Raw genomic sequence first — 12,286 nt, forward strand, 5'->3', positions numbered from 1 at the left:
TCATTTGTGGGGTGTTTGTACTGTCTGGGCATTGTAGAACCTCAGGAAACATGACAGGTGCTCAGAAAGTCAGAGCTGCTTCAAAAAGCGGAAATTCACATTTTTGTACCATAGTTTGTAAACGCTATAACTTTTACCCAAACCATTTTTTTTTTACCCAAACATTTTTTTTTTATCAAAGACATGTAGAACTATAAATTTAGAGCAAAATTTCTATATGGATGTCGTTTTTTTTGCAAAATTTTACAACTGAAAGTGAAAAATGTCATTTTTTTGCAAAAAAATCGTTAAATTTCGATTAATAACAAAAAAAGTAAAAATGTCAGCAGCAATGAAATACCACCAAATGAAAGCTCTATTAGTGAGAAGAAAAGGAGGTAAAATTCATTTGGGTGGTAAGTTGCATGACCGAGCAATAAACGGTGAAAGTAGTGTAGGTCAGAAGTGTAAAAAGTGGCCTGGTCTTTCAGGGTGTTTAAGCACTGGGGGCTGAGGTGGTTAAAAGTAGTGTGATCATCTGAAACATTCAATTGTGACCAATATGCAGCAATCAAAGAAACTGGGAAGGTGACATACAGTGGCCGTATTCTGCCAGAATCCTCTGCCGCAAGTGTGAAAGTACCCCAAGTTGAAAAACCACTGTACCAGAGCCCTTGTACAATGTGATAACATCACAAGGAAGAGCTAGTGTTAAAGGAGTTATCCAACACTAAAAAAGTAGCCCAGACCTGCCTGACCCAGGGTAGGAGTGATGCTCACTTTTCCCATTTTTTTATACAAAGTTGGCATTTGACCAAGATATTTATCTCACCCAGCATGGGTATATGTAAAATGACACCCCAAAACACATTGCCCAACTTCTCCTGAGTACAGCGATACCACATGTGTGACACTTTTTTGCAGCCTAGGTGGGCAAAGGGGCCCACATTCCAAAGAGCACCTTTCGGATTTCACCGGCCATTTTTTACAGATTTTGATTTCAAACTACTTACCACACATTTGGGCCCCTAGAATGCCAGGGCAGTATAATTACCCCACAATTGACCCCATTTTGGAAAGAAGACACCCCAAGGTATTCGCTGATGGGCATAGTGAGTTCATAGAAGTTTTTATTTTTTGTCACAAGTTAGTGGAATATGAGACTTTGTAAGGAAAAAATAAAAAAATAAAAAATCATCATTTTCCGCTAACTTGTGACAAAAAATATAAAATTCTAGGAACTCTCCATGCCCCTCACGGAATACCTTGGGGTGTCTTCTTTCCAAAATGGGGTCACTTGTGGGGTAGTTATACTGCCCTGGCATTTTCCAGGGGCCCTAATGTGTGGTAAGTAGGTAAATGACCTGTGAAATCCTAAAGGTGCTCTTTGGAATGTGGGCCCATTTGCCCACCTAGGCTGCAAAAAAGTGTCACACATGTGGTATCGCCGTATTCAGGAGAAGTTGGGCAATGTGTTTTGGGGTGTCTTTTTACATATACTCATGCTGGGTGAGAGAAATATCTCGGCAAAAGACAACTTTTCCCATTTTTTATACAAAGTTGGCATTTGACCAAGATATTTATCTCACCCAGCATGGGTATATGTAAAATGACACCCCAAAACACATTGCCCAACTTCTCCTGAGTACGGCGATACCAGATGTGTGACACTTTTTTGCAGCCTAGATGCGCAAAGGGGCCCACATTCCTTTTATGAGGGCATTTTTAGACATTTGGATCCCAGACTTCTTCTCACGCTTTAGGGCCCCTAAAATGCCAGGGCAGTATAAATACCCCACATGTGACCCCATTTTGGAAAGAAGACACCCCAAGGTATTCAATGAGGGGCATGGCGAGTTCATAGAAATTTATTTTTTTTGGCACAAGTTAGCGGAAATTGATATTTTTTATTTTTTCTCCCTTTCCGCTAACTTGGGACAAAAATTTCAATCTTTCATGGACTCAATATGCCCCTCACAGAATACCTGGGGGTGTCTTCTTTCCGAAATGGGGTCACATGTGGGGTATTTATACTGCCCTGGCATTCTAGGGGCCCTAAAGCGTGAGAAGAAGTCTGGAATATAAATGTCTAAAAATTTTACGCATTTGGATTCCGTGAGGTTTTAGTGAGATTTTATTTTTTGACACAAGTTAGTGGAATATGAGACTTTGTAAGAAAAAGAAAAAATATTTCCGCTAACTTGGGCCCAAAAAATGTCTGAATGGAGCCTTACAGGGGGGTGATCAATGACAGGGGGGTGATCAGGGAGTCTATATGGGGTGATCACCCCCGTCATTGATCACCCCCCTGTAAGGCTCCATTCAGACGTCCGCATGATTTTTACGGATCCGATCCATGTATCAGTGGATCCGTAAAAATCATGCGGACGTCTGAATGGAGCCTTACAGGGGAGTGATCAATGACAGGGGGGTGATCAGGGAGTCTATATGGGGTGATCACCCCCCTGTAAGGCTCCATTCAGACGTCCGCATGATTTTTACGGATCCGATCCATGTATCAGTGGATCCGTAAAAATCATGCGGACGTCTGAATGGAGCCTTACAGGGGAGTGATCATTGAAAGGGGGGTGATCAATGACAGGGGGGTGATCAGGGAGTCTATATGGGGTGATCAGTGGTTCATAAGGGGTTAATAAGTGACGGGGGGGGGGGGGGTGTAGTGTAGTGTGGTGCTTGGTGCTACTTTACTGAGCTACCTGTGTCCTCTGGTGGTCGATCCAAACAAAAGGGACCACCAGAGGACCAGGTAGCAGGTATATTAGACGCTGTTATCAAAACAGCGTCTACTATACCTGTTAGGGGTTAAAAAAAATCGCATCTCCAGCCTGCCAGCGAACGATCGCCGCTGGCAGGCTGGAGATCCACTCTCTTACCTTCCGATCCTGTGAACGCGCGCGCCTGTGTGCGCGCGTTCACAGGAAATCTCGCGTCTCGACAGATGACGCATATATGCGTGACTCTGCGCCAGGCTGCCGCCTCCGGAACGCGATCCTGCGTTAGGCGGTCCGGAGGCAGTTAAAGAGGACCTTTCACCGATTATGACACTGTGAACTAACTATACAAACATGGAGAGCGGCACCCGGGGATCTCACTGCACTTACTATTATCCCCGGGCGCAGCTCCGTTCTCCTGCTATGCCCTCTGGTATCTCCGGTCACAAAGTTATGGTAGGCGGAGTCTGCCCTTGTTTTTCTGTAGCGCTGACCAATCGCATTGCAGAGCTCACAGCCTGGGAGAAAATAACCTCCCAGGCTGTGAGCTCTGCGCTGCGATTGGCCAGCGCTAGAGCAGAACAAGGGCAGACTCCGCCTACCATAACTTAGTGACTGGAATCTCCGCCTACTGTAACTTAGTGGCCGGAGATACCGGAGGGCATAGCAGGAGAACGGAGCGGCGCCCGGGGATAATAGTAAGTGCAGTGAGATCCCCAGGCGCCACTCTCCATGTCTGTATAGTTAGTTCACATTGTCATAATCGGTGAAAGGTCCTCTTTAAGTCTTCGTGACCTAAGATTTGACGTTTTGGAAAACCCTTTTAGAAATTATCTGAGATTTAACATACTTGGCACTAAAATTTTCTGCATCACTGGAAGAACTAGAAGTTGCTCTCCGTTATTCTAACCATTGTGGGAAAAGAAAATCACTTAATCCCAAATCGGTCATCTCAAAACACTAAAAATAATATCACAAACCAATATAAAGCAGGCAAAATTGATTCCATAAGAAGTGCAATACTGTGTCTGGAAAGGTACTGGAGAGGGTGTATATCACCCAGAAAGCTTAGCAAAGTGAAGTTTGCTGAGGCGCTTTTTACAAAGGTGCTTTATGAGCTGGATTTTTATGGAATGGCAGACAGTTGTTGGTAGTGGGACTTGCCATTCCCTCCTCACTCCAGTACACCACTTTTTCCCTAGCCGGAGGCAACAGGTGTAGCTGCTAGACACATTACTGAAGGGATAAATATAGGGCTGAAATGCTCAGTCAGTGCCACAACCTGTAAACTGCAACTTGCTTGCTATGAAAGCCTGATCTACCGCGTTGAAGCAATAGGTGAGGAAACTGCTGTGTTTATTTAGCCCCCAAACGGGCAGGCGTTTTGTTAACACATTTATTTTTCGGTTAAAGGGAGTCTGTCACCTCCATATGGCCATATACAGTGCTTACATGGCTCTGTAGCACACCTATACAGGATTGTAACGGTACCTTTGTTCTTTTCTTTAGACTTGCACCAGCAGGAAAAACAAAGTTTAATTAATATGCAAATGAGCACTCGCAAGTGCCCAGGGGCGGCGTTCAGTGTGTAGGTGCCCAGGCTGCTCTGCCTTCTTTTCACTTTACTCCTCCCCAGCCTCTGCCTTTGCCCTATCGATGAGGCAAGAGACTTGGAAGGCGGGCAAAGGCAGAGGCTGGGGAGGAGTAAAGTGAAAAGAAGGCGGAGCAGCCTGGGCTCCTACACACTGAATGCCGCCCCTGGGCACTTGCGAGTGCTCATTTGCATATAAATAAAACTTTGTTTTTCCTGCTGGTGCAAGTATAAAGAAAAGAACAAAAGGTACCGTTAAAATCCTGTATAGGTGTGCTACAGAGCCATGTAAGCACTGTATATGGCCATATGGAGGTGACAGACTCCCTTTAAGTCAGGACTTTACCAAAGCGCATGTCTTTGGGCTGCTGTTATTGTTTTGGGTGAAAATAAAGTGCTTTGGACTTTCAACCTGTTTAATCCAGTAGAGTCTGTCATCGCTGACCCAGTCCATACGTACAAATCCCGACAAGAGGTTTGGTGCAACCATCTAGCACCTAGAAAATGTTGCAGTGTATATTCCAAGTGTACTGCAGTCATGAGTATATGGAGATACAACTTAGACCTGATCCATTCTTTACTCTCTAGTGTATACATCAGATATGCATTTGCATTTAGGCACACATCTCATGCAATAACAAAAAGGCTGCACCTGAAATCTGCCGCTTGATGCTTTCCAGTTGAGCTGTGAGCAGCAGCTCCTCACACTTGAGAATCTCAAACTGTACTTCATAGAGCTGAAGCTGGTGATCGTAATAATCCGCTTCTAATTGGTCTAATATGGCTATTGCTTCTGTTCCACCATGTAAACTCTGCATCTGGATGGTACAAAAAAACAGAAGCCTTGATTAGCGCCAGGCAGCATATCATACAACAGATTCTTACCTAATAAGGATATCGTTCTTCCATTAGCTTGGTGGTCTTGTATGCTTCCTTGCCTTTCAAATGAAATAAACAACTAATATGCTGGAATAAGAAAGCCTAAAAGCTCCAGCCCCGTGATTGTATGCAGACATGGAAAATGGTGCCAACACTTCAGTGCCCACATCTGAACAGGCTCCGGAGTACATGGCAATAAACACTCTGCAAATGCACACTGTACTGTAACCTCAACCATGTACATTCAGGTTGGAATAAACTAGGCAGAACAATGTCCTACAATACACCCAAAAGAGAAGCTGTTGCCCATGACAAACAATAAGATTTATTTTTCTAAAAACTTTTAAAGAAAAATTCTAGGTGGCATCTAACTGGCTCATATGAACAGCTGTTCTCTCCTGATTATTAGTTTTGGTAAATCTTATTTATAACAGACTTAGGGTCCATTCACAAATGCCTTTTCTTGTCCGCAATTGCGGACAAGAATAGGACATGTTCTATTTTTTTGCGGAACGGAAGCGCGGATGCAGACAGCACTTTCCGGCCCCATTGAAAATTAATGGGTCCGTAACTGTTCCGCAAAATTGCGGAACTGATGCAGACCCATTTTGCAGACGTGTGAATGGACCCTTAGTCTGGAAAATCTGGTAAAACCAGACTGAATGGACGCAGTTAGGCTACTTTCACACTAGCGTTCGGGGCTCCGCTTGTGAGTTCCGTTTGAAGGGTCTCACAAGCGGCCCCCGAACGGATCCGTCCAGTCCTAATGCATTCTGAGTGGAGGCGGATCCGCTCAGAATGCATCAGTCTGGCAGCGTTTGTCCTCCGCTCCGCTCAGCAGACGGACACCTGAACGCTGCTTGCAGCGTTCGGGTGTCCGCCTGGCCGTGCGGAGGCAAACGGATCCGTCCAGACTTACAATGTAAGTCAATGGGGACGGATCCGTTTGAAGTTGACACAGTATGGCTCAATTTTCAAACGGATCCGTCCCCCATTGACTTTCAATGTAAAGTCAAATTGGATCCGTTTGCATTATCATGAACAAAAAAAAAAAAAAAAAAAAAATTATTTTTTTTTTGTTCACGGTAATGCAAACGGATCCGTTCTGAACGGATCTAAGCGTTTGCATTATAGGAGCGGATCCGTCTGTGCAGATACCAGACGGACCCGCTCTGAACGCAAGTGTGAAAGTAGCCTAATATGCAGATTTTAACTGGTTAGAAACGTCAGATCATTTGCATTTCAAGGAATCTCTAAGAGTAGAGGCAGGCAATGACCGTACAATACAGAACAGATAACCTAACATTAATATTCAGCTACCGTCCAAAACAGCAGACACCCCAAGGACACCAGAGCCCAACACCTGAAGCAACACTTTCTTAAATTAGGCTTAAATGACCTATACTCTGCTCTGCCCTCATGGTTATTACCATAACAAGTTACTGTGATGGCATAATGGGGAATCAGAGCATATCTTAGCATTGACCCCATGATGACCAGGCCTGAAAAGACCTTAAAGGGGTTGTCCCATCTGCACAGCTATAGCATATCCACAGGATATGATAAATGTCCAACAGATATGGGTCCCACCTCTTGGGACGCTCTCCTATCTCAAGAACGGAACCCTATTGCGCGCTGCAGTGCTCTCTTCATCCAATGCTATGGGACTTCCAAAAAAGAGCCTAGCGCTCTCACCTAGCTATTTTTGGATGTCCCATAGCAGTGAATGTTTACTGTGGCCAGTCATGGGGTCTTGTTCTTGAGATAGGAGCATTCCCATAGGTGGGACCCATCTCTGTAAAAAAGTCCTATCAAAACCATTTTGCTCTGGGTTTTTCTTTTTTTTTCAGGGCACATGGGGCCGATTATTATGTTTCTCGAGAAATATTTTTCTTTTTTAGTTCTAAAGAGCACTTCGGGACAATGACACTGACTTTTTTATTTTATTTTCCACTTTTCCACTATAACTTGGACACTCATAGGAGCCCAGTAACGGAAAAAGAGCCCTCAGCAGATATGATATGGTCCAAGACCCTGCGGTACTGTGTGCCCAGAGAACACCGATCACATGATCGCCGGGTGCAATTGCAGTTTTCTCTGTTTGAGCTTTTGAGCACCTTATAGCCTAGAAAAGAAAAGGCATCAGTAGTTATAAACTGCTTCTGTCTTCTCCGTCTCAAACAGCTGGGGATCTGACTTGCTTCAGAAGCATTACTGCATTGACACCAAAACAATGTTGCTGCAGATTCCGGACCTACACCAATCATCGTCAAATGATTGTGGGTGGTCACTAACAAATAAAAGCCAAGAGCTTCACCTTGAACAGAATATGCCATCAGCATAAACACCATTAACCACATAAAAGTTCTGCCTGGGCAGCAGAGGGATGGGGGGCAGGCTGCTTTAGCAGCTTATATCTCTCGATTGGTAGCAGCTAGCGATATGTGCCTTGTCTTGTTTGAAAGCTGGCAGTCCAAGACCAGAATCCCAGCATTAGCACAACCTCAGCAGGAAATATCACAGTTAGGCCGAATGAACACGGCCGTGAGCGGTCCGTGGTATCCCGGCATGGCATCCTGCTGACAGCAGGAGCGCACGGCGTCATTGGTTGCTATGACGCCGTGTGCTTCATGCCGCCGCTGCACTACAGTAATACACTCGTATTATCTATACGAGTGTATTACTGTAGTGCAGCGGCAGCATGAAGTACACGGCATCATAGCAACCAATGACGCCGTGCGCTCCTGCTGTCAGCAGGATACCACGGACTGCTCACGTCCGTGTTACACGGCCGTGTGCATTCGGCCTTAGAAATCGAGTTGGGAATAAAAGCAGTAAAATCTGCATTTACTTTCACTTTCAGCTGCATTCACTGCATCTCAATTTCTAACAGCGATATCTTCCCAAGATAATGCTGTGATTCTGGTATTGTTTGAAAGCTTGAAATGGCAGCATTCAAACAATACATATCCCTAGCTACTACCAATCCAGATATATGAGCAACTAAAACAGCCCCCCACCTCCCCCTGTTGCTGGAGCACTGGGGCAGAAATGTTAGGAAGTTAAACTGGGATATCTAATATGTGCCTCAACGTGTACAAGAAGTAAGCAGCATAGGAAGGCTTACCTATTCTCAATGAGCCCTACTGGTCTGTGTCATATTCTACATTGGCCCTGTGACTACTTACTAAAAGCTGATTAAGCTCCTATTACATTGCTTGATGTCAGGAGTATTACCACATCCCTCCGATAGAAGCCTCTAAAGTATACCACTGTACAGGAGTACAGCTGCCTATGTCAGCCACTGACTCCCATTATAACAGAATGAATACCACACAGTATATGTTTTGTTTTTTGTTTTTACACTGTAACTTGTATCTCTGTATAGAAAAAGGTCAGCAGACTATGATTTCTAGAAAAAAAAAAAAAAAGGGTATAAAAAATACAAACATATGTGCCAAAAGGACACAGTTTTGGCATTTGCCTGGTCCATGGATATAATTGGCTTATGTGTCAGGCGCTTGAACAGACCCGGATCCTGTTGAATACACAGGAGACTAAGATATGGACATTCACTGACAATATACGAATCAAATATATCTATCTATCTATCTGGTATATCTATCTATTTTATATAGGGAGTGGCGACAAAGGCCTTCACGTGGACTCTGCACATTCCCATATTCCCCTATGGTGGTGCTGCAGGGAACCTGAACCCTTGTTGCCAGGACCCCATAAATAATAGCTGATTGCTGAGCTCCCTGTGATCAAAAACATCAGGCACCCCCTGTACAATTTGCAGTTACCTCCTCCTTTAGTGCATGCTTCTTTTGTTCAAGACAGATTTCCTTTGCTCTCATCAACTGCAATGTCTCTTTAGAAACCCCGTACTGAAGTTTTTCCATGCGTTCCACTGCCGTCGTCCAGGTAGTCCTTCCAAACTTTTTCTGGTCTGCTCGCATCCGATCAGAGACAGCTTCATATACAAAAATACATATTCAGAATCCTACATGAGCAACCTCAATATCAGATGTCAATTTTTCAAATAACTGGTATTGAATACTTGAATAATACATGAGCTGCACTTACTCTAGGCCTATGCGACAACAGGTCTATTTAGTGGCATAACTGTGCTACTGAAATTGTCTATTTTGCTGTCAAATTGTTATTCGAGCGGTTTCCTAATTAATATTATAAACGGGTGATGAAAGGAAGGAATTTAGAGCAATAAAGAATACACTACAAAACTAGTTACAATCCAGATGAAGAGGTAAAGATCCGTTTATCCATTTACCTTTCTGAGCTTTTGCTGTGATTTCGAAGTACTTAACAGTTAAGTCTTGAATAGAGAGCACGGCCATATGAGCTTTCTTCTGCCAGTCCGCATCTTCCTTCTTCAGGCTTTCAATTCGTCTGGGGCCCAAGTAATCATTTTCTATAGAAATCTAGAATAGAAACAAACAGAAATCCTGTGGCTTTACAATTTTCTTATATCGATGGATCTATGTGCTAATAACAGAGTCTGTAACCCTTTGTCTGCCAAGGATGCATCTCACACGTCCATGTTATTGATGGCTGTATCTCAGGCCAGGTCTTGTTTTAAAGCTACAACCAGATTCTATATTAGAGAAGCTCAACCAGTATATACTGGAGCTCGGCCCACCAACTACCAATTGGCGATTGTGGCATAAGACGCAAAAATATGTATACAAATTTGGCTAGCTCACAGTTAATTAGTATATGGTATATTTACTAAATTAAATTGACTATTAAAAAACAATGTTTTGATCAAAACAGTAAAAAATTAAATCTAATTAAAATATATACCCTCGGTCCCTTAAGATATTTCTTCATGCAGAGCTCACGCATAAAAACTCATGTATATAATAAAAAGGTACGGCTTTGTTGTGCTCAATTAGGCATAAAAGATTGTTTAGACTGGGTAGTGTCCAGTCTATTAGTGCTTCCGTGTTTATGCTGGGACTTGTGGTGCAGTCAGAATCTTGCTTAAATGTGGGATATACTTGGATTATTCCAGTATTTCATGTCCACCAAAAGTGACCCTTGTCTTGATTCTATAGAGTCCTGATAGGGGTTAAGTTTATGGGCGCTCCACTACATAAGATGGAACTTGTAGTACCACTATATTCCAGCTTTTATACAGGGTACCTATAATTGTCTCAATATCAGATGCCCAGTAAATAATTCCTTATCAAATGTAGATACCGATAATAGCTCTGGGGATTGTAACTAACAGCTTTTGTTGCGATGCGGTCCTCCCTCTATGTTTGTATAGGCCGCCTGCTCTGTGCAATGCAGATTTGGATGGTTTAGCCACGCATGTGCCGTTGGAGCCCCGAGATGCCAGAGACAGCGTGGATGTTCTTGTATAGACGGACTTAAACTGTAACTGCCTTCAATATTCGACAAGCCGTGCCCATCAGACGCGTTATGGAAAATTATGTTCCTTCCTCAGTGGTGACAAATTCTGTCTTATGGTTGAACTACCTGTCCTCAGCCGGCTGTAATCTCAGCCAGCGTGGAGGACAATTATGTCCGTCCGAAAGCAGCCATATTAAATTTACAGATTTATAGCTACTGATTAGGATTAAAGTTTGTACAGGGAATGGAAAATATACGCCTATATAGTTCCCAATACCTGCAAAATGTCCAAAAACCCTTGGCAGTGAGTTAAATGCATTGTCCAGTTTTGAAAACCCATTTTCACATACCCTATGAGTGAGTTAATAAAATGAGGTCCCATATTCCTCATCTCCAACATGGAGAGCATTTACTAAGAGGAGACATTGCTTACTTTTTCCTGTGGAGGTGGTGCAGGGAGGACTCACTGCCAAGGTTTTCTTACAAATTACAGCTGAATGCTGGGGCTCCAAGAAGGCAAATATTTTGTGATCTGTTTAGTGTCATGTGACCCGTCCAATAAGTAGACATTGTCCAAAGAAAACTATCCCTTTAATATCACGGCACCTGTCTATACTGTAAACCTGTGAAATCTGTGAAAACAGCGTGGCTCAGAGAGAAAATTGTAGATCACAGTTAGAAATCAAGTTGGGAATAAAAGCGGTACAATCTGCATTTACTTTCACTTTCAGCTGCATTCACTGAATCCCAATTTCTAACAGCGATATCTTCCCATGTGGTGAAGATAATGCTGCGCTTCTGGTATTGTTTAAAAGCTTGAAATGCCAGCATTCAAACAATACACATCCCTAGCTGCTACCAATACGGATATTTTATGATCTGTTTACTGTCAAGTGACCCGTCAAATAAGTAGACATTGTCCAAAGAAAACAATCCCTTTAATATCACGGCACCTGTCTATACTGTAAACCTGTGAAATCTGCTCTAAAGAGTCCATATATGAAACTACATGAAAGGGCACAGCGTGACTCAGAGATAAAATTGTAGATCAAGTCATAAGTTTCCATACACCTTAGGCCTTATTCACATGTCAGTAATTCCCGGACGTGTGCCATCCACGTTCTCCACGGACAGCACATGTACCTATTAATTTTAATGTGCGTTTTCAAACATCCATGAGTTAGCCCGGTCCGTGGTTTTAGCACGGGAGCATGCCCTATTTTGTCTGTGTTTACAGATCCTTCACGCTCATTATAGTCTAGGGGTCAGTGAAAAACACAGATGTAATCTGTGTTTCATGGACCATTAAGAGGAGATGCTCTGAAAATTAAATTTTCAGTTGTGCAGCGTCCGTGGAACACTGAGGACACATGGAGAGCAAAGTACGGACACACGGACCAAATTCTTCACAGAAATCTTCACAGGTGACTCACTGACCGTCCTAGCCACAATCATTAAAACTCACACAATTATGGCCATCTAATCTTAGTACACATTCTCTCTCTTAGATCAGTAAGGAACACTATTACATTTGGTTTATTTCAGCTTTTATTTCATTCCTCCCCATTCCCAGCGGTGCAGAAGTTTACATACACCAAGTGGACTGTGCCTTTAAGTAGTCTGGAAAATTCCAGAAAATTACACTATGGTTTTTAAATGACATCATTAATTGGAGGTGTACAGGTGCCAAGAACAACAGCAAATTAACTTACGAAGGAAATGC

At 43.2% G+C, this 12,286-nt stretch overlaps 1 protein-coding gene across 1 annotated transcript in view; it reads right to left on the bottom strand.

Annotated features, from left to right (window-relative positions):
• Positions 1-12,286, bottom strand: part of JMY (junction mediating and regulatory protein, p53 cofactor) — a 91,995-nt gene that overhangs the window by 47,919 nt on the left and 31,790 nt on the right. Inside the window, exons 3-5 of the mRNA XM_040421385.1 lie at positions 9,476-9,626; positions 8,988-9,157; positions 4,955-5,120 (exon numbers count right to left, since the gene is read on the bottom strand). Of these exons, the coding sequence (XP_040277319.1) occupies positions 4,955-5,120; positions 8,988-9,157; positions 9,476-9,626 (487 nt within the window). The remainder of the gene's footprint in view (positions 1-4,954; positions 5,121-8,987; positions 9,158-9,475; positions 9,627-12,286) is intronic.

This window comes from Bufo bufo, chromosome 2 (assembly GCF_905171765.1).
Source record: "Bufo bufo chromosome 2, aBufBuf1.1, whole genome shotgun sequence".
In the NCBI taxonomy this organism is placed as follows: domain Eukaryota; kingdom Metazoa; phylum Chordata; class Amphibia; order Anura; family Bufonidae; genus Bufo; species Bufo bufo.